Below are 26,057 nucleotides of genomic sequence, written 5' to 3' on the forward strand. Positions count from 1 at the left end.
TTTTTTTTTTTAGGGAACGGGTCTCACTGTCACCCAGCTGGAGTGCAGTGGCCCAATCACGATCACGGCTCATTCAACCTCAAACTCCTGGGCTCAAGCAATCCCCACACCTCAGCCTCCTGAGTAGCTGGGACTACAGGCATGTGCCACCACACCCAGCTAATTATTTTTTATTTATTGTAGAAACAGGGTCTCACAATGTTGCCCAGGCTGGTCTGGAACACCTGCACTCAAGCGATCCTCCTGCCTTGGCCTCCTAAAGTCCTGATATTACAGGCATAAGCCACCACACCCAGCCTAGATTTCAGCTTTTTACTCACACCACACACATTTCCTGGCAACTACCAATTCTGTGGTGCTGATTCAAATCTGATTTCATAGACCTCTTAGCTAGTCTCTTGCTACCTCTCCAGCCTCCTCCCTCTTCACTCCTCTATTGTGGCCCTTTAGCACCTCAATTGTATCATGGCCCATCTACCCTAACCTCAAGGTGTTTATTCATGCAATTTCCATTGACTACAATTTGTAATTATAGCTGTGTGGTTTTGTCAACTTCCCACTAGACTGTAAACTGCGTAAGGACATGAAGGTTAGTCAGTTTTGATCCCACGGATTTACAGAGCCTTGTTCAAAATCTGCAGATAGCTGGCCCTCAATAAAAATATGTTCAGCCCAGCACCAGTGGTTCATGCCTATAATCCCAGCACTTTGGAAGGCTAAGGCGGGTGAATTGCTTGCAGTTAGGAGTTTGAGACCAGACTGGACAACACGGCAAAACTCCATTTGCTTAAAAATACAAAAATTAGCCGGGCATGGTGGTGCATGCCTGTAATCCCAGCTACTCAGGAGGCTGAGGCAGGAGAATTGCCTGAACCAGGAGGCAGAGGTCGCAGTGAACTGAGATAGTGCCAATGCCCTCCAGCCTGGGTGACAGAGTGAAATTCTGTCTCAAAAAACAAAACAAAAGATAAAAATAAACAAGCATATGTTCAAACAAATGTACAACATCTCTACTTGCATGACTTACTATCATCTCAAATCCAACAGGTTACAAAAAATAGGCCACGTGCAGTGGCTCATGCCTGTAATCCCAGCACTCTGGGAGGTCAAGACAGGAGGATCACTTAAGCCAAGAAGTTCTGAGACCAGCCTGGGCAACAAAGGGAGAGACCCTGTCTCCACAAAAAAATTAAAATTAGCCAGGCATGGGGTGCATGCCTGTAGTCCCAGCTACTTGGGAGGCTGAGGCAGGATAATCACTTGAGCCCAAGAGGTCGAGGCTGTAGTGAGCCGTGACCACATCACTGCAACTTCAGTCTAGAGGAAGATTGCCCAAAAAAAAAAAAAAAAAAAGTGGGGGGGGGGCGCCGGGTACGGTGGCTCACACGGTCAGGAGATCAAGACCATCCTGGCTAACACGATGAAACCCCGTCTCTACTAAAAATACAAAATATTAGCCGGGCGTGGTGGCGGGCGCCTGTAATCCCAGCTACTCAGGAGGCTGAGGCAGGAGAATCGCTTGAACCTGGGAAGCGGAGCTTGCACTGAGCCGAGATTGTGCCAGTATACTCCAGCCTGGGTGACAAAGCGAGACTCTGTCTCAACAACAACAACAAAACAACCATATATATTTTCTATATATAAGTATATATATTATTTATATATATTTATTCATATATTCAGACCCCATATAATTCATTTTCCACATCTCAGACACCAAATCCTATTGATCCCCTTTAAAAGATCTCTCGGCCAGGGCACAGTGGCTCATGCCTGTAATCCCCACATTTTGGGAGCTCAAGACCAGCCTGGTGAACATGATGAAACCCCAACTCTATTGAAAATACAAAAATTAGCCAGCTGTGGTGGCGGGCGCCTGTAAGCCCAGCTACTTGGGAGGCTGAGGCAGGAGAATCGCCTAAACCCGGGTGGCGGAGGTTGCAGTGAGCCAAGATTGCGCCATTGCACTCCACCCCGGGTGACAGAGCAAGACTCCGTCTCAAAAGAAAAAAAACACACACAAAAAAAACAAAAAACAAAAAACTAAAAAACACCAGTCTTCTCTTTGATCCACTGCCATCAACTTATTTCCTATTATCTCAAACCAAAATGATTGTAGTAGTTTCTTAATTGATTTTCACAATTATGTTCTCTAGTGATACTGCAAAGGATAAATTGCCACAGAAAATATAGCTGATATATTCTCACCTATGGTATAATCCCTTCAATGCTGCTGTAAATTATTTCAGTCTGGCATTCTGGGTCCGATGCTGTCTGGTCCCACTTTAACAACATACCTGGTCTTACCTTCTATTTCTCCTTTGCACATGCCTTCTATATTCTAACCAGCTTTTCTCATGGGTTAAATTCACAAGTGCATGGCAGGAGGTTTTCAATAAGTGTGAGTTTTGCTCTCTCTTACCACCTCTCTTCTCAACCCAGCCTCCCCTCCAAAGTATAGCTCAAATTCCAGAGAATTTGAGGGTGTGTTGATTTTATCAGTCCAGTGTTGATTCCTACTTTTTCTTTGAGCTCCTAGATTATTTCCTGACTCAATCACTTCAGTTTAAATTTTTGTTGGTCTTGCCTCTTTTTTTTTGAGATGGAGTCTCGCTGTGTCGCCCAGGCTGGAGTGCAATGGCGCAATCTCAGCTCACTGCAACCTCCGCCTCCCGGGTTCAAGCGATTCTCCTGGCTCCACCTCCTGATTAGCTGGGACTACAGGCACACACCACGATGCCCAGCTAATTGTTTGTATTTTTAGTAGAAACAGGGTTTCACCATGTTGGCCAGGATGGTCTCAATCTCTTGACCTCGTGATCCACCTACCTTGGCTTCCCAAAGCGTTGGGATTCCAGGTGAGAAACTGTGCCTGGCCGGTCTTGCCTCTTAAGGTAGAGTAGAAGTGCCCAAAGGCCAAAAACAAGTCATCTTCTACCTTTGATGCCTAAATTAGAAACAGGTACTCCACAATTTTCAAGGCTAACTGCAAGTTTTTGTTTCTCAAACAAACTGTCTGTCTCACCAAAAGTAGTAAAATAAAATCGTTCAGAAGTGAAACTGGCTTCAACTCTTACCTTGAATTACCTTTCCACCAGTGTTAAAAATCAAGACCAAAAACCAAACCAAAACGAAATCTACAACCACCAAAAACTACATATAACTGCTTTAACACACAGCTTTCTGACCTCAGAGCAAAGCTGGAGTATGAGAGGAAGATCAAGATAGCACGGAGCTTCCATTTGATTCAAGTGGTCATTATCAAGTTCAATAACTCTCAGCAATGAAAAGCACTGAATGCAACTGTAAACTTTAAATGCCTCTCTAATTCCACCACTCTTCATTCTAGGAAACATAATTATACATCGTTACAAGGAATCACAGATTTTTTCATTTTACTGAGGAGAATGTGCAGGCACAGAGATGTTAAGTAACCTGCTCAGGGTTAACTGGCTAGGAAGTGGCAGATGTAAACTCATGAAGTCTACCCCTAAGATTTATATGCTTAACTGTTAAGCTCTGCTGCCTCTTGTTTGGAACCAGAAAGAACACTAGTGATAATATACCCAAGGTTATCTATTCACAGATGAAGATTATCTATCCACACAGATGGATGGTGGGGCCTAGGAAAAAAAATAACTGGATGTATTTAGAAAAAGGGACAGGAAATGTGGTTACTGACCCTAAGTCACAAAGTCAGGACTCAAATACCTTTTTTTTTTTTTTTACCGAGACGGAGTCTCGGTCTGTCGCCCACGCTGGAGTGCAGTGGCCAGATCTCAGCTCACTGCAAGCTCCGCCTCCCAGGTTTACACCGTTCTCCTGTCTCAGCCTCCCGAGTAGCTGGGACTACAGGCGCCCGCCACCACGCCCGGCTAATTTTTTGTATTTTTTAGTAAAGACGGGGTTTCACCGTGTTACCCAGGATGGTCTCGATCTCCTGACCTCATGATCCGCCCGCCTCGGCCTCCCAAAGTGCTGGGATTACAGGCGTGAGCCACTGTGCCCGGCAGGACTCAAATTAGTTAATTTCATTCCTGTTCCCAGGGCTGCCTGCTCCTACTGACACCCCCTTCACGTGCCACCGTACCCGGCCCAGCCTCCACTCTTTTTTTTTTTTTTTTTGAGACGGAGTCTCGCTCTGTCGCCCAGGCTGGAGTGCAGTGGCCGGATCTCAGCTCACTGCAAGCTCCGCCTCCCGGGTTCACGCCATTCTCCTGCCTCAGCCTCCTGAGTAGCTGGGACTACAGGCGCCTGCCACCTCGCCTGGCTACTTTTTTTTTTTGTATTTTTTAGTAGAGACGGGGTTTCACTGTGTTAGCCAGAATGGTCTCCATCTCCTGACCTCCTGATCTGCCATCTCAGCCTCCCAAAGTGCTAGGATTACAGGCGTGAGCCACTGTGCCCGGCAGGACTCAAATTAGTTAATTTCATTCCTGTTCCCAGGGCTGCCTGCTCCTACTGACACCCCCTTCACGTGCCTATCCCTCTAGCCTGGGCACATCTACTTCTATATCAAAACTTTCAAGTGGTACAGAAATACGTTGGTGGCCAAGGGAGCTATTTGTCCTCATGTTTTATATTTCTGTTGTTTTTTCTTTTCTTTTCGAGACACAGTCTCGCTCTGTTGCCCAGGCTGGAGTGCAGTGGAGCAATCATGGCTCACTGCAGCCTCGACCTCCAAGGCTCAAGCAATCCTCCCACCTCAGCCTCCCATGTAACTGGGACCACAGACAGGCTGGGCTGATTTTATTTTTTGTAGAGATGTGGTCTCACTATGTTACCTAGGCTGGTTTTGAACTCCTGGGCTCAAGCAATCCGCCTTGGCCTACCAAAGTGCTGGGATTACAGGTGTGAGCCATGTTTCGTATTTCTGATACAGAATGATAGCAATGTTGAGAATCAGTACTACTCTGAATAAGCTACTGATGAAAGTGTCTTAATCCATTTGGGCTGCTACAACAAAAACATAGATTGGGTGGCTTAAGCAACATTTCCCACAGTTTGGAAGCTAGAAGTCCAAGATCAATATGCCAGCATGGTGGTGTTTTTGGTGAGGGCCTACTCCCTGGTTTGCAGATAGCCATCTTCACATTGTCTTCTCATATAGTGTAGAGAGGACCAGAGAGCTAGCACTCTGGGGTCTCTTTTATAGGGCACTAATCCCATGCATTAGGGTTCCACCCTCAGACCTAAATTACCCCCCAAAGGACCTACCCTCTAATACCATCACACTGAGGGTTAAGATTTCAACACATGAATCTGGGAGAGACACAAACATGCAGTCCACCCCAGAGGGCATGTCTCAAGTGTGCTGAGACAGAAGACTGAACTCATGGCATAAAGGAATCACAGGCTAAATGACTTTCTTCATTAGTTCTACATATATTGAGGGCCTCCTATGTGCCTGGCATTGTTCTGGGTACTAGGAATAAAAGCTGGAAACAAAGAGTCTGCTCTCAAGGAACTTACAGTCCAGCGAGGGAAGTCAAATGAGGAAATACTTGAGTGGGGCTCAGAACCCAAATGTGAGCAATTCCAATATTGAGAGACTGAGGAAGACTTTGCAAGGGGACTGAAGAGGTATATCCGCAGGTAGGGAGACAACTAGCTCTGTCTAAAGAGAATTTAACTCAGCGACATATCAAGTGCAAGTGGCGTACAGTATCAACACCGAAGAGTATCAAGAACCCTCACGATGGCCACTAAAATAATTCAGAATCAGATACCAAAAAAACATATGAAAGAAGCCTAAAGTAGATGCTGACAAGACTTTATGACCTATATCAGGAATCAGCTAGTAAAGCCAGTTGGCCAAATCCAACCTCTTTATTTCCACGGTTTTCATTAAAAAAAAAAAAAAAAGGTGGTAAAATACACATTACCATAATACTTACCATTTTAACCATACGTAAGTGTACAATTTAGTGCCATTAAATACATTCAGAATGTGTAACCATCACCACTATCTATACTCAAATGTTTTCTTCATTCCTGCAAAAAACTCTATATCCATTACATAAGAACTTTCACTTCCCCTCAGCACCTGCTAACCTCAATTCTACTTTCTGTCTCTATAAATTTGCCTATTTCAGGTACCTCATACCAGTTGAATCATACAGTATTTGCCATCCATGCCTGGTTTATTTCACTAAGCATAATGTTTTTAAGACCCACCTGTTGTAACACGTAACAACATTCCATTCCTCTTCATGGCTGAATAATATTCTGTACATACATACCATTTTGTTCATCCATCTGTTAATGGATGGAGAAATAAACATGGCTAGATAATGAATCAGATGGGTTGGGGAGGAACAGGGATGCCAAGTATGCCACCTGAGTTTCTTGCTTGTAATTCTTAGAAGATTGTGGTGTCATTTGCTGAGATGGAGGACAAGAGCGGGAAAGAGATGACGTGCAGAAGATTTAGAGTTCCTCTTTGGTTTGAGGTATCTGTGCAAAATCTAAGGGGCAGACCTCAAAAAGGCAACTAGATATGCAAGTACAGGGGACAAGAAACCTAGGTTACAGAGAATTATATGGGAATCTGTGAGAATCACTGGCATATAGATTTTTTTTTTTTTTTTTTTTTGACAGGGTCTGGCTCTGTTGACCAGACGAGAGTGCAATGGCACGATCATAGCTCATTGCGGCCTCAAACTCCTGGACTCAACTGACCCTCCTGCTTCAGCCTCCCAAGTAGGTGGGACTATAGGCCCACAATACCATGCCTGACTCAGACTGCACTGAAAGCCACAGAAAGACATTGTAAGATTATCTACTGAAAAAGAAAATAGTCAGAGAGGAGAAGGCTTAGAACCAAAACCTGAACAATTCTAATATTAAGAGAATCAGGAAGACTTTGCAAAGGAGACTGAAGAGAGATGTCCACAGGTAGGGAGACAACTAGTCCTGTCTAAAGAAAATTGTACTCAGTGATGTATCAAGTTTGCTAAGTGGCATACAGCAAAAGCAGTCTGCCCTAAGCACAGAAAAGAGAGGGCTGCATGGTCTGTACATAATTTTAAAACCGTAATAAAACTGGCTGAAAATAAGTGTACTCTTGATCATTACCACATTACACACTTACCCATCCATCCATCCATCCATCCATCCATCCATCCATCCATCCTGAGACGGAGTCTCCCTCTGTCCCCCAGGTTGGAGTGCAGTGGTGCGATCTTGGCCCACTGCAACCTCCGCCTCCCAGGTTCAAGCGATTCTCCTGTCTCAGCCTCCCAAGTAGCTGGGATCACAGGGGCACACCACCACGCTCAGAAATTTTTTGTATTTTTAGCAGAGATGGGGTTTCACCACATTGGCCAGGCTGGTCTCTAACTCCTGACCTCAGGTGATCCGCCCACCTCAGCCTCCCAAAGTGCTGGGATTACAGGCATGAGCCACTGTGCCTGGCCCTCCCACACTTTTAAACAATATCAGTTTCTTGCCTTAAAAAAAAAAAACTTTTGTTGGTCTAAGTTTGAAATAATTTTTGTGGTTATTGTATGTTTTCATAAGATACAGATTTAAGACACACATTATCACATGTTTATGACTTATTCCTTAAAAAAGAGTGTTTCCTGCAAGGAAGAAAACTAGAGGAACTCTCTGAAGACCAGTGCACAGAAATTGTGAAGAGGGTTAACAAGAAAATGTAAGAAAATAGGCTGGCTGGGCACAGTGGGTCACATCTGTAATCCTAGCACTTTCGGAGGCCAAGGCGGGTGGATCACGAGGTCAGGATTGTTTGAGACCAGCCTGGCCAACATAGTGAAACCCCATCACTACTAAAAATTAAAATAAAAAAAAAAAGAAAAGAAAAAAATTAGGGCCGGGCGCGGTGGCTCAAGCCTGTAATCCCAGCACTTTGGGAGGCCGAGACGGGCGGATCACGAGGTCGGGAGATCAAGACCATCCTGGCTAACACGGTGAAACCCCGTCTCTACTAAAAAAATACAAAAAACTAGCCGGGCGAGGTGGCGGACGCCTGTAGTCACAGCTACTCGGGAGGCTGAGGCAGGAGAATGGCGTAAACCCGGGAGGCGAAGCTTGCAGTGAGCTGAGATCCGGCCACTGCACTCCAGCCTGGGCAGCAGAGTGAGACTCCGTCTCAAAAAAAAAAAAAAAAAAAAAAAAAAAAAAAAATAGATGGGCGTGGTGGCAGGCGTCTGTAATTCCAGCTACTTGGGAGGCTGAGGCAGGAGAATCGCTTGAACCCGGGAGGCGGATGTTGTAGTGATCCGAGATCACACCACTGTACTCTAGCCCAGGCAACAGTGTGAGACTTCGACTCAAAAAAAGAAAAAAAGAAAAAAAAAAGAAAAAAGGGGGAAAAAAAAAGAGGAAAAAGAAAAAAAGAAAAAAAAAGAAAAAAGGGGGAAAAAAAAGAGGAAAAAAAAAAAAAAATAAAGAAAAAAAGAAAATAGGCTGGGCCCGGTGCCTTGCACCTGTAATCTCAGCACTTTGGGAGGCCAAAGCGGGCTGATCACCCAAGGTCAGGAGTTCAAGACCAGTCTGGCCAACATGGCAAAAATCCATCTCTACAAAAGTCAGCAGGCATAGTGGCACATGCTTGTAATTCCAGCTACTCGGGAGACTGAAGCAAATGAATTGCTTGAACCAGGGAGGTAGAGGTTACAGTAAGTTGAAAGCACGCCACTGCACTCCAGCCTGGGTGACAGAGTAAGACTCCGTCTCAAAAAAAAGGAAAGGACAGGACAGGATAGGAAAGGAAAAGAAATGAAACATACAGGAAAAAAATCAAGCTGCAAAGAAGACTTCTAGAGAAATGACAAAAGACACTAGCTTTTGTTGCCAGAAGAAACCAAAAGGACAATATTTGACCTGCCTCATTTTCAAAAGCTGGACACACAGTAAAGCAATACATTAAATAATGTCAATATTTGCTATCATTTGGCCATTTTACTAATTTTTGCAAAAAGAAAATCAGAAGTTTTTACCAGATAGAATAAAAATTTATGATGCTATAAAAGAAGCTAGTAATTTTTATTTATTACATTACAGGCCATACGTACATGTAAGTTTCTTTGTTCAAAAAAATATCTTGGCCAGGTGCAGTGGCTCATGCCTATAATCCCAGCACTTTGGGAGGCCAAGGTGGGAGAATCACTTGAACCTGAGAGGCAGAGGTTGCAGTGAGCCGAGATCACGCCACTGCATTCCAGGCTGGGCAACAGAGCAAGACTCTGTCTCAAAAAATAAAAAAGATGAGCCTGGCTAACATGGCAAAACTCCATTGCTACTAAAAATACCATTCCCTTCATAGTTACTACTGAAAAAGATTTTGCTACATAGAGGAAAGTGTTTATTGACCCACTATGAATGTCAAATTATGCTATGAATGTTATTGATTTCTATTGACTAGCAATGGGGTAATATCAAATGTACATCTAGGTAAAACATGTTCAGGAAGCAAATATCTAAATCTGCTTTAAAAATTGGCCGGGCGCGGTGGCTCAAGCCTGTAATCCCAGCACTTTGGGAGGCCGAGACGGGCGGATCACGAGGTCGGGAGATCGAGACCATCCTGGCTAACATGGTGAAACCCCGTCTCTACTAAAAAATACAAAAAACTAGCCGGGCGAGGTGGCGGGCGCCTGTAGTCCCAGCTACTCGGGAGGCTGAGGCAGGAGAATGGCGTAAACCCGGGAGGCGGAGCTTGCAGTGAGCTGAGATCCGGCCACTGCACTCCAGCCTGGGCGACAGAGCGAGACTCCGTCTCAAAAAAAAAAGAAAAAAAAAAGTTTCTATGGGTTTCTTTCTTTCTTTTCCTTTGAGACAGGGTCTCACTCTGTTGCCCAGGCTGGAGTGCAGTGGCACTATCACTGCTCAAAGCAGCCTTGACCTCCCTGGCTCCAGTGCTCCTCCAGCAACCCCATTCTACCAGTAGTTGAGACCACAGGTCCACCACACTACCACACCCAGTTGATTTTTTTTTTTTTCCCTGGTGGAGATGGGGTCTCACTATGTTGCCCAAGCTAGTCTTGAACTCCTGGGTTCAAGTGATCCTCCTACGTTGGCTTCCCAAATCCCTGGGGTTAGAGGTGTGAGCCACCATGCCTGGCCTGAAATGGGTTTCTTTAACCAATATAACTTAAGTTGACGATTGTTAATTACCAGAACACAACTGGGTAAGGCAAATTAAAGCCAATCTCAGAATTCCTATTTGGAAAAAGCTGAGAATACAAGTCATTGATTCAAGGGGGTAAGGTGATGTGGGCAACCATCACGTTAGGAACTTCTACCCAAAACTGTCCATTAGGTAACTACAGTGCTCACTAACACTCTGGCTAAATGCAATGACCTAAAACAACTAGACCAAGACTAAATTGGCCTAAGATAGAACGCGTGGAAAAACAAAATCTAGCCAACACTAGTCATATATGGGGAAGGACAATTAACTCACATTTAATAGCTTCTATTTCTGCATATGGTACTATTCAAAAGGTTGAAGGTATTATATAAATAAACCCCTGGCCCATCCCAATCTCCCAGCTGCTCAGTTTCCTTCTATGTTACCAAAGCAATAATCACTCCCAGTCTAGTTTGAGGAGCAAAGCAAAAGACTGAGTTTGGCCGGGCGCGGTGGCTCAAGCCTGTAATCCCAGCACTTTGGGAGGCCGAGACGGGCGGATCACGAGGTCAGGAGATCGAGACCATCCTGGCTAACACAATGAAACCCCGTCTCTACTAAAAATACAAAAAATTAGCCGGGCGAGGTGGCGGGCGCCTATAGTCCCAGCTACTCGGGAGGCTGAGGCAGGAGAATGGCGTAAACCCGGGAGGCGGAGCTTGCAGTGAGCCGAGATAGCGCCACTGCACTCCAGCCTGGGCGACAGAGCAAGACTCCGTCTCAAAAAAAAAAAAAAAAAAAAAAAAAAAAAAAAAAAAAAAAAAAGACTGAGTTTGTAGACTCCAATTTCCAGTCAAAAAGATATAATTAAGGAACTAAATAAATGGAAAGGTGAGAAGCACTCTACAAGTCCAGAGAAGTAAAAAGATGGAGTCTCACCTCCCCTCCAAGCTCCAAGCAAAGTGATTTTCTCAGTGTCTAGTAAAAGGTACTCAATACAATTTACCCTCCTGCCTTCCTCTCGTGACCTATCTAAGCCCAGTCCACTCTCCAAAACCCAAATTAAGGTATCTTCCCTTCAAGAAGCCATTCATTCCTGTCACTCCAGCCTCCACTGTTTTCTTTTCTTTCTTTTTTTTTTGTTTTTGAGACAGAGTCCCGCTCTGTCTCCCAGGCTGGAGTGCAGTGGCAAGATCTCGGTTCACTGCACACTGCTCCTCCTGGGTTCACACCATTGTCCTGCCTCAGCCTCCCGAGTACCTGGGACTACAGGCGTCCGCCACCACGCCCGGCTAATTTTTTTGTACTTTTAGTAGAACGGGGTTTCACCCTGTTAGCCAGGATGGTCTCGATCTCCTGACCTCATGATCCGCCCGCCTCGGCCTCCCAAAGTGCTGGGATTACAGGCGTGAGCCACCGTACCCGGCCCAGCCTCCACTCTTTTTTTTTGACACGGAGTCTCGCTCTGTCGCCCAGGCTGGAGTGCAGTGGCCGGATCTCAGCTCACTGCAAGCTCCGCCTCCCAGGTTTACACCATTCTCCTACCTCAGCTTCCCAAGTAGCTGGGACCACAGGCGCCTGACACCTCGCCCGGCTAGTTTTTTTGTATTTTTTAGTAGAGACGGGGTTTCACCGTGTTAGCCAGTATGGTCTCGATCTCCTGACCTCGTGATCCGCCTGTCTCGGCCTCCCAAAGTGCTGGGATTACAGGCGTGAGCCACCGCGCCCGGCCCCAGCCTCCACTCTTAACTTGCCTGGTTTCCTCATTTATTAAACAATAAGGCCAGGCACAGGAGCTCACACCTATAATCCCAGCACTTTGGGAGGGTGAGGCAGGAAGATCTCTTGAGGCCAGTAATTAACAGACCAGCCTGAGCAACAAAGAGAGACCCTGCCTCTACAAAGAAATAAAGATAAGAAAGAGAGGGAAAGGGGGGGAGGGGAGGAAGGATATCACCAATCTTACAAGGCTAAAACAAGGTAATGTGTTAAATGCCAACCATCATGTCTGGGAAATTCAGTAGTGTGCAAAAAAAAAAGCCCATTTATTCTACTTCCCCTCTCTCCTAGTTTTAAGGGGGGACAGTAAGTCTTGTGCCTTGCACATTAATAGGGACTTGCCAAGGTCAGGGGGTGCTAGCACATGTATTACTTTCCTAATTTGGTGGTTTGAAACAACAGGAATTTATTCTCTTCTAGTTCTAGAGGCCAGCAGTGAGAATCAGTTTCAGAGCTATAAAGTCATTGTGTGGGTTCCTTCTGGAGGCTTCAGTGGAGAACCTGGTCCCTCACATATTCTAGCTTCTGAAGGCTGCCTACATTCCTTGACCTCTTCTCTTCACCTCACTCCAACCTCTTGCACCTCTCCTACTTCCTCTTTGGCAATCAATCTCCCACTGCCTTCCTGTGAATACAAGGACATTGTGTGATTACATTTGGTACCCACCTAGATAATCCAGGCTACTCTCCCTATTCCAAGAGCCTTGGTTTAATCACACTTGCAAATAAGGTTAACACCCACAGGTTTCAAGAATTAGGATCTGGCCATCTTGGGAGTCATTATTCAGTCAACCACAATATGTTAATCAGAAAAATGAAAGGCCTTATATATTATTTCTCTCTCTCTCTCTTTTCTTTTTGAGGCAGAATCTCACTATGTCATCATCCAGGTTGGAGTGGAGCTCACTGCAGCCTTGACCTCCGGCGCTCAGGTGATTCTCCCACGTCAGCCTCCTGGGTAGCTGGGGCTACAAGCACATGCCACCACCCTTGGTTTTATTTTTTAATTTCCTGTGGAGACAAGGTCTTACTATGTTGCCCAGGTTGGTCTCAAACTCCTGGCCTCAGATCCTTCCACCTCAGTCTCCCAAAGCGCACCATGCCCAGCCACGTTCTATAATACATTTTTTAGGCATCTCTAAGAGAGCACTGTGAAATTTGTCATTACGTTGGCTGAAAAATGCCAGCACTACCACTCAGTGGCCCCCTTCATACACGAAGGGAATTCATTGCTAAGAAATGCTTTATTTACTCAGAATTAATATCAGATAAAGGTAATATAAGTTCCTTTTTTTTTTTTATCTTGACTGCCAGGAACCTCATTAGGGTTGATGGTAATTTTTCCTGTGATCCCGATCTTCTATTTTCACCTTCACCAACTGACATATTTATCTATGTATGTATGTATGTATGCATGCACGCACATATTTGGCTACATTTTATTTCTCCACACCTTCTATCTTAGGCCACTCTAGGATACTTCTGGCAAAAAAGACAAAACAGAGTCACAGCTGCCATCAGCCAACCTTTCACTGAAATGGGGGAGAGCTAAACATTTGTGATTCACTGCTAGGCAATAGGTAAAAATCAGACATAGGTTGTTTCCCAGTTTTTCCTACTAATAAAGACCTTAAGAAACGATACTATCCTTTATTAAGTACCTATTTCATTCTGGCAACTATCACATTTCTCAATCCAAACACTATCTTTAAGGTATTAAACCCTATGTTTTGGCTGAAGAAACTGACCTCAGAAATGACAAGCCATGTATCTAAAGAGCAGTAAGTAGGCCAGGCGCGGTGGCTCACGCCTGTAATCCCAGCACTTTGGGAGGCTGAGGCAGGCGGATCACCTGAGGTCAGGAGTTCAAGATCAGCCTGACCAACATGGAGAAACCCTGTCTCTACTAAAAATACAAAATTAGCCAGGTGTGGTGGTGAATGCCTGTGATCCCAACTACTTGGGAGGCTGAAGCAGGAGAATTGCTTGAACCTGGGAGATGGAGGTTGTGGTAAGCCGAGATCGTGCCACTGCACTCCAGCCTGAGCAACAAGAGCAAAACTCCATCTCAAAAAAAAAAAAAAAAAAAAAAAAAAAAAAAAGGCTGGGCGCGGTGGCTCATGCCTGTATTCCCAGCACTTTGTGCGGCCAAGGTAGGCGGATCACAAGGTCGGGAGTTCGACGGCAACCTGGCCAATATGGCGAAACCCCATCTCTACTAAAAATACAAAAATTAACTGGGCGTGGTGGCAGGAGCCTATAGTCCCAGCTACTCTGGAAGCTGAGGTAGGAGAATCGCTTGAACCTGGGAGGCGGAGATTGCAGTGAGCTGAGATGGTGCCACTGCACTCCAGTCTGGGTGACAGCAAGACTCCGTCTCAGACGAAAAAAAAGCGGTTAAGTAGCAAATCTGGGATTTGAATCGAGAATTGACTCTAAAGCCCATGTTGCTTCTAAAACAGAACGCTTCTCCACCTTCTCTCGATCCCTAATACTCCTTTTCCACCAATACAGGAATAGACCAAAATAGCATTTTGGCATAAGCCCTGATTCTGCCTTACAGCACAGATTCCATCCATTCATTTACTCAATATTCAAAGTTCAATACTCTCCTGAAGACAGATCCTGACACCAAACAGAACAGCTTCTTGCACAGCAATGGCAGCCCCTTTCCCTGCCTCACAGATCTTCTATTTGAGGAGGGGAATTAATTTACACAAGCCGGGCACAGTGGCTCACGCCTGTAATCCCAGAACTTTGGAGGCTGATGCAGGTAGATCACTTGAGGTCAGGAGTTCGAGACCAGCCTGGCCAACATGGTGAAACACCATCTCTACTAAAAGTACAAAAATTAGCCGGGTGTGGTGGTGCAAGCCTGTAATCCCAGCTACTGAGGAGGCTGAGGCAGGAGAATCGCTTGAACCCAGGAGGTGAAGGTTGCAGGTGAGCCGAGATCATGCCACTGCACTCCAGCCTGGGCAACAGAGCAAAACTCTTGTCTCCAAAAAAAAAAAAAAAAAAAAAAAAAAAAAAATTACATGAGAAAGAGTCTATCACAAATAACCATTTATATTGTTTTAATGTTTAACCACATCTGAAACTACTGTGTAAAACTAAAGTAACTGAATGGCTATTAAGAATTTAACTGGCCGGGCGCAGTGGCTCAAGCCTGTAATCCCAGCACTTTGGGAGGCCGAGACGGGCGGATCACAAGGTCAGGAGATCGAGACCATCCTGGCTAACACGGTGAAACCCCGCCTCTACTAAAAATACAAAAAACTAGCCGGGCGAGGTGGCGGGCGCCTGTAGTCCCAGCTACTCGGGAGGCTGAGGCAGGAGAATGGTGTAAACCCAGGAGGCGGAGCTTGCAGTGAGCCGAGATTGCACCACTGCACTCCAGCCTGGGGGACAGAGCAAGACTCCGTCTCAAAAAAAAAAAAAAAAAAAAAAAGAATTTAACGTGGCCGGGCGTGGTGGCTAACCCCTATAATCCCAGCACTTTGGGAGGCCCGAGGCGGGCAGATCACAAGGTCAGGAGATCAAGCCCATCCCGGCTAGCACGGTGAAATCCTGTCTCTACTAAAAATACAAAAAATTAGCCGGGAGTGGTGGCAGGCACCTGTAGTCCCAGCTACTTGGGAGGCTGAGGCAGAAGAATGGTGTGAACCCGGGAGGCGGAGCTTGCAATGAGCTGAGATCACACCACTGCACTTCAGCCTGGGTGACAGAGTGAGACTCCGTCTCAAAAAAAACAAAAAAAAAAAAAAAGAAAAAAAAAATTTATTCAAGCTGGGTGGAGTGGCACACACCTCTAGTCCCAGCTACTAGGGAGGCTGAGACCAGAGAACCACTTGAGACCAGGAGTTCAAGGCTGTAGTGCACAATGATCATACCTGTGAATAGCCAGTGCACTCCAGTCTGAGCAACACAGCAAGAACCTGTCTCAAAATTTTTTTTTTTTTTTTTTTTTTTTTTTTGCTCAAGGGTTCCTAATATCTCATTTGCCAGGTCACCTTAAAATGGAAGACTCTTGCTTTAAGAAATTGAGTAGGCTGGGTACAGTAGCTCATGCCTGTAATCCCAGCACTTTGGGAGGCCGAGGTGGGCAGATGACTTGAGGTCAGGAGTTCAAGACCAGCCCTGGCCAACAAGGTAAAACCTGTCTCTACTAATACAAAAAATTAGCTGGACATGGTGGCGCACACCTGTAATCCCAGCTTCTCAGGAGGCTGAGGCAGGAAAATTGTTTGAACCTGGGAGGCAGAGGTTGCAGTGAGCCAGATCAAACCACTGCACTCCAGCCTGGGCGACAGAGCAAAACTCTGTCCCCCCCGCCCCCCCAAAAGAAAGAAAGAAAGAAATTGAGTATATTGTTCTGTTCGTAAAGGAATAAAATAAGGATACTGCTACCCCAACTCATTTTACAAAGATCCCAAGGTCAGTCCCCTCTAGAGAGGAAATATGATGCTGCTGGGTTTCTGTTCTTGATAATTATTCATGAAGTTAAACAGAACAGAACCTACTGAGAAGATACTTAGAACTAGGAAATGGCTTGGTTCCCCTTATGTGCTGTTACTGAAGTCCATCACACATGAAAAGGTGCAAGCCTATCCAACAGTCAGCTAACTTCTAAGATCACCCTTGGCTCTTCCTAATACTCTGCAGTAATTACATTAATGTTATTTTCTACATCCAAGCCATGATTCTGATAACCCTGTCTCTATAAAAAATTAGCCGTGCCTGGTGGTGTATGCCTGCAGTCCCAGCTCTTGGGGGACTGAGGCAGGACTGCTTGAGTCCAGGAGGTTGAGGCTGCAATGAGCTGAGACTGTGCCACTGTACTCCAGACTGGGTGAGAAACTGAGACCCTGTCTCAAAAAAAAAGAAAAATTCACTTTTGCTTACTCTTCCTATTGTAAGTAGTAACAGCACAGAGAGAATAAAAATGGTCACCTGAGCAGATCAAGAGTTAAACAAAAGAATGCAAATATTAAGTAATATTCATTGCAATAATTGTTTTTGCTAATATAAGTTTCCCAGCCTTAAAACAGACTGACCTTGTTAAGCAGGTTTCAAAAACAAAATAGAAATGCCTTTTGTAAATATCCACCTAGGAGTCCAACATGGATGTTTTTAAAAACTTACCCTCTTGCAAAAGCCTAAAATGCTAACTGTAGATAGGACAGGAACCCTGACCTTTTCCTGATATGAATTTTTCTTTTCCCACTAGGGGGAGTCAGTTGTTGATAGTGGGAGGGAAAAGGCAAGGTTAATAACCTGGAGTGGAGAGTCTGACAGCACAAGAGGTTTTATTAGGAAGCTAAACTTTTCAGAGCTACTAGATCAGGATTCGAGATCTATGACTTAGGCTGCCCTATGTAGGTCATGAGGTTGAAGTGATTACTTTGGAGGGCTTTTTGAGCTTGGCTCCACGGAAGTTCATGTTTATTGCATCTCTACTTAGTGATAAATAGCAGTTTTTACTGGGGAGGGAGGGTGTGAAAAACCCACAGAGGAATGGCAAACGGTCATGACTAGTGATTTTTGGCAAACCTGCATCTTCCGAACGTATAAAATTGAGAAAAATTCAATGCATTTCAACTTCCTTGCATTTACTGATTTTATATCAATTGTTTTCTGGTATTACAAGTTTTGCTTAATCCAGCACAAGCCGCTTCTCTATTCAGTGTAACAGAATAATAATAATAATTTTTGCCTCTCCTTCAGCAGTTTAATTTGTCTGCTCTCAGGTCACAGCTCAGGTGGGGTCTCACCACCCCACATCCCAACAAGGTCCAAGCAAGGGTTCTCTACCCGGAACATGAGGCCGACCTGGGCACACCAGGGGAGGGCCTTGACTCCCAGGCATGAAGGAGGTGCCACTCAGCTGCCAGCACTTTGAGAAGGCACAGGTCCCCCCTGTAACCCCCTGTAACCCAAGCTGTACTGACTGGCAGGGGACAGAATGGGGGGAATACTGTCCCCACACCTGTGCTATCCTCATTAGCCATGGGCAGGCAGTATGCACATGCTGGCCTCGCCTCACAAAACCCATGTATGGAAATGGAAACGGGGTGGGGGTGACCATGGACATGCTGGCTTGTTCCCAGGATTCCAGGCATCTATGTAGCAGTTTTGCACAGGGCAGTGCAACTTCTGCTCTGAATTAAAATATTAACAGCCTTAGAGAGGGTCAGTTTCTCACCACCTGAAATCTCAAGATTTTAAAATCACCTAGATTTATCTCTGAACTAAACGTTTTAAATTTCAGTTTTTATCATTATCTTCCCTATTAAATGCAATGGTTAAGTGGCTTAGTCTATAATTAACTAAGTTATAAAACAGTTGTTCCTGGCTGGGTGCGGTAGCTCACATCTGTAATCCCAGCACTTTGGGAGGCTGGGGTGGGAGGATCACCTGAGGTCAGGAGTTCGAGACCAGCCTGGTCAGCATGGAGAAACCCAGTCTCTACTAAAAATACAACGATTAGCCGGGCGTGGTGGCACATCCCAGCTACTTGGGAGGCTGAGGGAGGAGAATTGCTTGAATCTGGGAGGCAGAAGTTGCGGTGAGCCGAGATCACGCCATTGCACTCCAGCCTGGGCGACAGAGCAACACTTCGCCTCAAACAAACAAAAAACCCCACAACTGTTACTCCTATGTAATAGCATTAATATCTAGGGAAAAAATATATAGTACTGTGCCCAAATCTGTTAATACTGAAATGTTTTTTAATTATATATAGTGAAAAAGGCCAAAGTAAACACTGGCATCAAAGCAACTGATTAAGATTATTCAAAACATAGTTGAAGCTGAGTGTCTATAGTCCCAGCTACTCAGGAATTTGAGGCAAGAAGATAGTCTGAGCCCAGGAATTTGAGGCAAGAAGATAGTCTGAGCCCAGGAATTTAAGGCCAGCCTAGGCAACAAGGCAAGGCCCCATCTCTAATTTAAAAAGCAACAACTAAAAAACTCCCAGATGCAGAGTTCTCTTGACACATTAAACAGCTAAGCATATTCATTCAGGTTAAATATAGAAGAAACTGGCGGGGTGCAGTGGCTCATGCCTGTAATCCCAGCACTTTTGGGAGGCTGAGGCAAGCGGATCATGAGGTCAGGAGATCGAGACCATCCTGGCTAACACGGTGAAACCCTGTCTCTACTAAAAATACAAAAAATTAGCCGGGCATGGCCATAGGCGCCTGTAGTCCCAGCTACTCTGGAAGTTGAGGCAGGAGAATGGTGTGAACCCGGGAGGTGGAGCTTGCAGTGAGCCACTGCACTCCAGCCTGGGTGACAGAGCAAGACTCCGCCTCAAAAATAAACAAATAAATAAAGAAGAAACGAAACATTTGTATGAGAATTAAAAATTTAGGAAAAAATAAAGAGGCCAGGCACGGTGGCTCACACCCATAATCCCATCACTCTGGAAAGCTGAGGCAAGAGTATTGCTGGAGCACAGGAGTTTGAGACCAGTCTGGGCAACATAAGGAGACGCCATGTCTGAAAAAAATTAATACATTAGCCTGTGGTCCCAGCTGCTTAGAAGGCTGAGGTGGGAGGATTGCTTCAGCCTGGGAGGTTGAGGCCCACTGCACTCTAGCCTGGGTGAAAGAATGAGACCCTGTCTCAAAAAAAAAGTGGGGGATGTCGGGGGGCAGGTAGGTCGGTAATCCCAACACTTTGGGAGGCCAAGGTGGGTGAATCGCCTGAGATCAGGAGTTCAAGACCAGCTTGGGCAACATGGCGAAACCTCGTCTCTACCAAAAATACAAAAAAATTAGCTGGGCATGGTGGCACCTGCTACTTGGAAGGCAGAGGTTGCAGTGAGCCAAGATCTCTCCACTGCACTCAAACGTGGGTGACACAGTGACCCGTCTCAAAAAAAAAAAAAAAGCCAATCTCTTAAGGATCCCATAAGGCCTAAAACTACTAAAAACTATTAGATTCCTATGCTGATATTACATTCAAAAGATGCCCGCCAGAGTGTTGTTACTGTGGGAAATTAAAGGAAGATGGCATGCAAGCAAAAGAAACCCATTTGGTTTCCAGAAATATGGTGACTCCCACTATTTTTTTTTTTTTTGACACAGTGTCTCACTCTCATCCAGGCTGGAGTACAGTGGTGTAATCACCGCTGACTTGCAGCCTCGATTTCCCAGGCTCAGGCGATCCTCCCACCTCAACCTACCAAGTAGCTGGGACTGACTACAGGCATGTGCCACCACGACTAGCTAATTTTTTTTTTCTGTTTATTTATTTATTTTTTTTCTTCCCAAAGCGGAGTCTCACTATATTGCCAAGGTTTGTGTAGAACTCCTGGGCTCAAGTGATCCTCCTGCCTTGGCCTCCCAGAGTTCTGGGACTACAGGTGTGAGCCACTGCACCCAGCCTGATTTTTTTGTTTTTTAAACCAAGAGGGTCTAAGAGGTAACTAGACCCTCAGGGAATACCCTGTATGTACAACTATTTTTATAAGGACTTCAAGTAACTCAGCTTGGGGCTTATGCAAAACTGTTACTTCACGGTTCATTCCAAACTAAAGGGCTATTTTAGTGAAACTATAGCGTGGGCCGGGCGCGGTGGCTCACGCCTGTAATCCCAGCACTTTGGGAGGCCGAGGCGGGCAGATCACAAGGTCAGGAGATCGAGACCACGGTGAAACCCCGTCTCTACTAAAAATACAAAAAATTAGCCGGGCGCGGTTGTGGGCGCCTGTAGTCCCAGCTACTCGGGAGGCTGAGGCAGGAGAATGGCGTGAACCCGGGAGGCGGAGCTTGCAGTGAGCCGAGATCGCGCCACTGCACTCCAGCCTGGGCTGGGCGACAGAGCGAGACTCCGTCTCAAAAAAAAAAAAAAAAAAAAAAAAAAAAAAAAGAAACTATAGTGTGGTTAAAATCTTCATGCCTAGGATCAAATGAGATCAAGTACATGAAAGCAGTAATGCTGCCCACCATGCTCAACCTGTATGTACACATACATACTGATTTATCCAACAATTAACCCACTTTCATTTCTCCACGTTATGGAATTATACTGATTATATCATGTCATTTCAGTTCTGAAAATGAAATCATTTTCAGAATTTGAACTTGGGAAATACAGTTATCCATAAGCTCTTTAGCTTCTCTTTAGTAATAATTCCAAATCACAAGGAAAAGGGGGATAGTTTACCACAAAACACATGTCTGACAAACAGACAATCCTATGTTACTGCCATCAAATATTTATAACCACCTTTATGCACAGCATACTCTACCACGCTAACTAGACAACCAACGCTTTAAAGAAATGGACATTATAGCCAGGGGTGGTGGTGGACACCTGTAATCCCAGCTACTTGGGAGGCTGATACATGAGAATCGCTTGAACCCGGGAGGTGAAGGTTGCAGTAAGCCAAGATCATGACACTGCACTCCAGCCTGGGCGACAGAGCAAGACTCTGTATCAAATTAAAAAAAAAAAAAAAAGAAATGGATGTGAAAACAACCCCAAACTGTGCCACCTTAAAAGCAGCCACTTGGCTGAGGGGGGTGGCTCACGCCTGTAATCCCAGCACTTTGGGAGGCCGAGGCAGGCGGATCACAAATTCAGGAGATCGAGACCATCCTGGCTAACACGGTGAAATTCCATCTCTATTAAAAATACAAAAAATTAGCCGGGCGTGGTGGCGGGCGCCTGTAGTCCCATCTACTCGGGAGGCTGAGGCAGGAGAATGGCATGAGCCAGGGAGGCAGAGCTTGCAGTGAGCAGAGATCTCGCCACTGCACTCCAGCCCCTGGGCAACAGAGCGAGACTCTGTCTAAAAAAAAACAAAAAACAAAAAAAAACAAAAAAAAAACCACTTGCACAGGGGAAGTAATGACTTTTAAAATGCTCACTTAATTGTAAATTGACTTCCATCAGTCAAGCCCCTCAGACTTTCTCTAACTGGCTGACTTAATACACAGCACTTCAGCACGCAAAGCTATACACTACACCAAGTTCTCTGGATGTGGAAAAGTGGACCAGTAATTTGTTAAGATAAAATGCAGAACATATAAAAATACGTTGGTTTTCTAAATTACTCTAATTCCACACACTATGAGAAAAAAAATAAATTTATTTTTAAGTGGTTAATGTATCTTTACCTAAATATCTAATTTCAAATCATATTCTGAATTCTGCAAATTAATCAATAACTAAAACCCCCATCCCTTACTCACTGTTAATAACAACAAAAAAAAAGGCCCCCTCCTTTTTCTTTTCTTTTTTTTTTTTTGGAGACAGAGTCTCGCTCTGTCGCCCAGGCTGGAGTGTAGTGGTGCAATCTCGGCTCACTGTTAACCTCTCTCTGCTTCCTGGGTTCAACCGATTCTCCTGCCTCAGCCTCCCAAGTAGCTGGGATTACAGGCGTCCACCACCAAGCCCAGCTAATTTTTGTATTTTTAGTAGAGACGGGGTTTCACTATGATGGCCAGCTGGTCTCGAACTCCTGACATCAAGTGATCCGCCGGCCTCAGCCTCCCAAAGTGCTGGGATTGATTACAGGCGTGAGCCACCGCGCCACGCCAAAACCATGACTTTAAGTTCCAACATGATCAGTGTGTAACCTCTTGAGCTACCAAAATACATGGAAGTTATCTTTTGATAACCATTAAGTACTAAAGTATTCATGTTTCATTTAAAAACAGTTTCTGCTAAACTCAAACTACTATGAGTTCTACAACGCACCGTGGATGCAGGACAGCGCCTGTTAGCACTTCCTATTAGATTTTGACAGCTCCTACGTCCCTTTTGCTCAGGCCTCTTTCAATCACAGATCCTTCCAGCTGTAGTTGTCTCACCTTGAGGCTTTCACCAGATATAAACAAACTAGCTTTTTCAGTCCAGCGTTTTCATTTGTTTCGTTCATTCCTCCGAATTTTAACGATCTTTTAATACTCAAAGGTCACCATATTTTGAGTCTCCATTCAGTTCTGAGAATTTATGAAATAGCTTTAAAGTAATTATAAGGGAAGGGACTCCACCGCTTATACGGAGTACTAAACGTAACCATCACAGGCATTAGATTAACTATGAAGGCAGGATTATTCTCAGTCTATTTAGTATCTCAGCAATTCAGCTAGGTAGCATATGAATATACTAATACAATACCCTAAAAACCAGCATTGAATAATTGCCTTTGTGAAGTAAAAACAAAGATTTTACACATGCAGATAGGATCTTTTTGCTGTAGATGGGTTTTCCGGCCTTCGTTAAAAGTAGTATTAAAACAGTAAAACAAAACCCAAAAAAACCCGCTTTCTAGAATCTTTCTTTTCGTGGGGAAAATAGATACCTTTCTACAAAGTAAAAAGTATACAGGCTTAAAATTAAACTACCCGATTTTATTTACGGGCAAATGTCCACAGTTGAGTAACCCAATCTACTCACAAAGAGCTAAATACTTGGGGGGGGGGGGGGGAAGCTTTCCCAAAACGTAAGTGACTAAGAATTATCCGCTAAGATTCACAGGCCCTTCCCACTAGGTACCGCAGGAAGACTAAAGGGCCAGGAATTCGCTGGCAACGGCGGTGACAGGCTACGACTGACGCTCGGAGCTCGCACACGCGAGCCCTACGTGCAGCCCCAAGTCCCGCCCCGCAGCAAACGACGCCTCGGGCCAGCGTGACCGCCGGGGCAGGGTCCAGCCCGGCGCTGGGTGGGCGGGGAGCAAGGAGGCCGGAGGCGCCCACGCGTGCCACGACCCCCCTTCTGGAAGGTGCCTCCCGGGAGCAGTTGGGAGTCCGGGGAAGTTGGGGCCGGGCGGGGCAAGAGCCCGCGGCGCCCTCCAGCGGCCGGCGGGGTAACGGCAGCGCCGGGAGGGGGCGCGCGTCCCGGAGGCAGCAATCCCTGGCCCGCGAGGCCGCGGCGCAGCCCCGCCAACGCCCGCCCGCCTCCCGCCCGGGCCGGGGGCGCGCGGCTGCCGCCACAACGGGCCGGCGGGCGCGCCCGTTGATGCGGGCGCCGGGGAGCGAGCGCGCCGGCCCCTCCCCCGGCCGTCCCCGCCCCGCGCGGCGCTTCCCCCTCTCGGAGAAACTACGCCATTGCGGCCTAGCCGGGCGGCGCCGGCCCCTCCCCCCCTCGCGCCCGCCGCCATCTTCGCGGCCCGCCGCCGGCCGCCGCCGCCGCCGCGCCCCCGCCGCCGCACGGCCCGCCATCTTTTGGGGCCGCCATACTTGCCCTGGCGAAGAAGATGGCGGCGCCCATCACACACATAAAACATGGCTTCCCTTCAAAACAAAAACATCCCGGGGCCGGGGCGCGCGGCCGGCGCTCACCTGAGGACCACATGGTGACCGAGAACTCGCCCTCCAGGGTCTTGATCTGCACCTGCTTCTGCTCCCACTTCTTGTTGCCCGGGTCGGCGCCGCCGCCGCCCGCCGCGCCGGCCCCGCCGCTGAGGTAACTCTTCTTGCCGCTCTTCTTGCCGCCGCCCTTCTTGACGCGGCCGCCGCCCGACGACGAGGAGCCGCCGCCGCCGCTCTTGCCGGCCGCCGCCACGGTGACCAGCGTCTGCTCAATGTAGTCGTCGTCGCCGCCGGCCGGCGCGGGCACCGGGATGAGGATCTGATCCTCGAAGCCGTCCTCGGCGCGCAGCCCGTCCGAGTCGTCGCCGCCCACCACCTCCTCGCGCGTCTGCACCAGGATCACCTCCTGGTGGTGGTGCACCTGGGTCGGGTCGTCGGTAACCAGCGGCTGCAGCGCGATCATGGGCGGGTGGTGGTGGTGGTGATGGTGGTGGTGGTGGTGGCCGGCGTGCCCGTGGCCGCCCCCGCCGCCGTGGTCGCCGCCGCCGCCGTCCTCGTCGTCTTCGTCCTCCTCCTCCTCCTCGCCCACCACTGTGGTCTCGATGGTCTCCACCGGGATGGTCTCCACCTCGATCTCGTGCAGCTCCACGATCTCGGCCGGCATCTCCGAGCCGTCCGTGGCGATGTAGAGGGTGTCGCCCGAGGCCATGGCTGAGAGCTCCGCCGCCACGGCCGCGGCGGCCTCGGCTCCTCGGCTGCGGGCGGGCGGGCGAGGAGGCGGCCGGCCGTGGGGAAGGAAGGCAGAGGGAGGAAGGCGGCGAGCGGGCGGGGGGAGAGGGGGCGGGCGGCGGGGGAAGGGGCGGGCGCGGCGGCCGCGGCGGCGGCGGGGCTTCCCCGCCTCCCTCGCCTCGGTGCGCCCCGCGCTCGCTCGGCCGCTGCTCGTCCCGGCTCCCCGCCTCGCCTCGCCGCAACCGCCCGCCCTGGCCGCGCCTCCTCCCGCCCTCCGGGCCGGCGCTCCGCTTCCCCCTTCCTCCTGCGCCTCCGCCTCCTTCCACACAAATACCAACTCCTCAACCCGAGCCCAGATCTCGCCGCCGCCGCCGCCGCCACACTCTGCTCGGGCCCGGCCTCGCGAGACTTCCGCGCTGGCCTCAGCCCGCCCCGCCTCGCTGCCACTCGCCCGCTCGCCCTCTCGATTCTCCCTCTCGGCCAATCGAGCTATCCGCTGGCCTCTGCGGCCCCGCCTACTCGCTGGGCTCCTCCCGGATTGGGGCCGGTGGGACCGGGGGCGGGGCGGCTCGCACGCGCGCAGGCTGGCCCGCGGCGCGTGACGTCAGCGCGCCGCCGCCGCCGCCACCGCCTCCCGCCGCTCGGAGTCGCGCGGCTCCCGCCCTTCGCGGTGCTACAGCCACAAAACACGCCGCCTCGGGCCGGGGCCGCACTCGGGAGCGTGGCGTCGCCGCTGCAGCCGCCGCCTTGGGAGCCGGTGAGCGGTCCGCGCGGCCCCGGGCACCACGGGGGCGGGAGCCTGAGGAGAAGGGAGGGAGGGGCCGGCCGGGCGCCGGGTTGAGGCAGGTGGGCGGCCCGGGGACCGAGCGGGGAGCGGCCGGCGCGTGCAGGGCGGCCCAGTCGCCCCAATAAAGTCTGCTTTGACGAGAAACGCCTGTGCTTCCTTTTTCGCGTCGGGCGGCGTTTGCTCTTGGCGCCTGGCTTCGGGCGAGCGATGGCCGCGGGGTGAGTGGAGGGCCGAACGGATAAAGACGGGCGACGCGGGCAGCGTCCCGCATCTCGCCGCGAGCTCCTGGCTGGGTGCGGGGCCGAGCGCGGGGTCGGCGCGAGCTCGACGGAAGCGCCCGCGGAGCCCCTGGGCCACCGTTGGGAGGATGTCCGTTATTCTTTTGTGACCCGCG

The 26,057-nt window shown here is 48.0% G+C and overlaps 1 protein-coding gene across 1 annotated transcript in view; it reads right to left on the reverse strand.

Moving 5' to 3' along the window:
• YY1 (YY1 transcription factor) overlaps nucleotides 1–24,956 on the reverse strand; it is a 45,550-nt gene extending 20,594 nt beyond the window's left edge. Inside the window, exon 1 of the mRNA XM_050796759.1 lies at nucleotides 24,178–24,956. Coding sequence (XP_050652716.1) covers nucleotides 24,178–24,856 — 679 coding nt within the window. The 5' untranslated portion in view covers nucleotides 24,857–24,956. The remainder of the gene's footprint in view (nucleotides 1–24,177) is intronic.
• Between the last annotated feature and the right edge of the window lie 1,101 nt (nucleotides 24,957–26,057).

The sequence above is a fragment of the Macaca thibetana genome, chromosome 7 (genome assembly GCF_024542745.1).
Source record: "Macaca thibetana thibetana isolate TM-01 chromosome 7, ASM2454274v1, whole genome shotgun sequence".
Lineage (NCBI taxonomy): Eukaryota > Metazoa > Chordata > Mammalia > Primates > Cercopithecidae > Macaca > Macaca thibetana.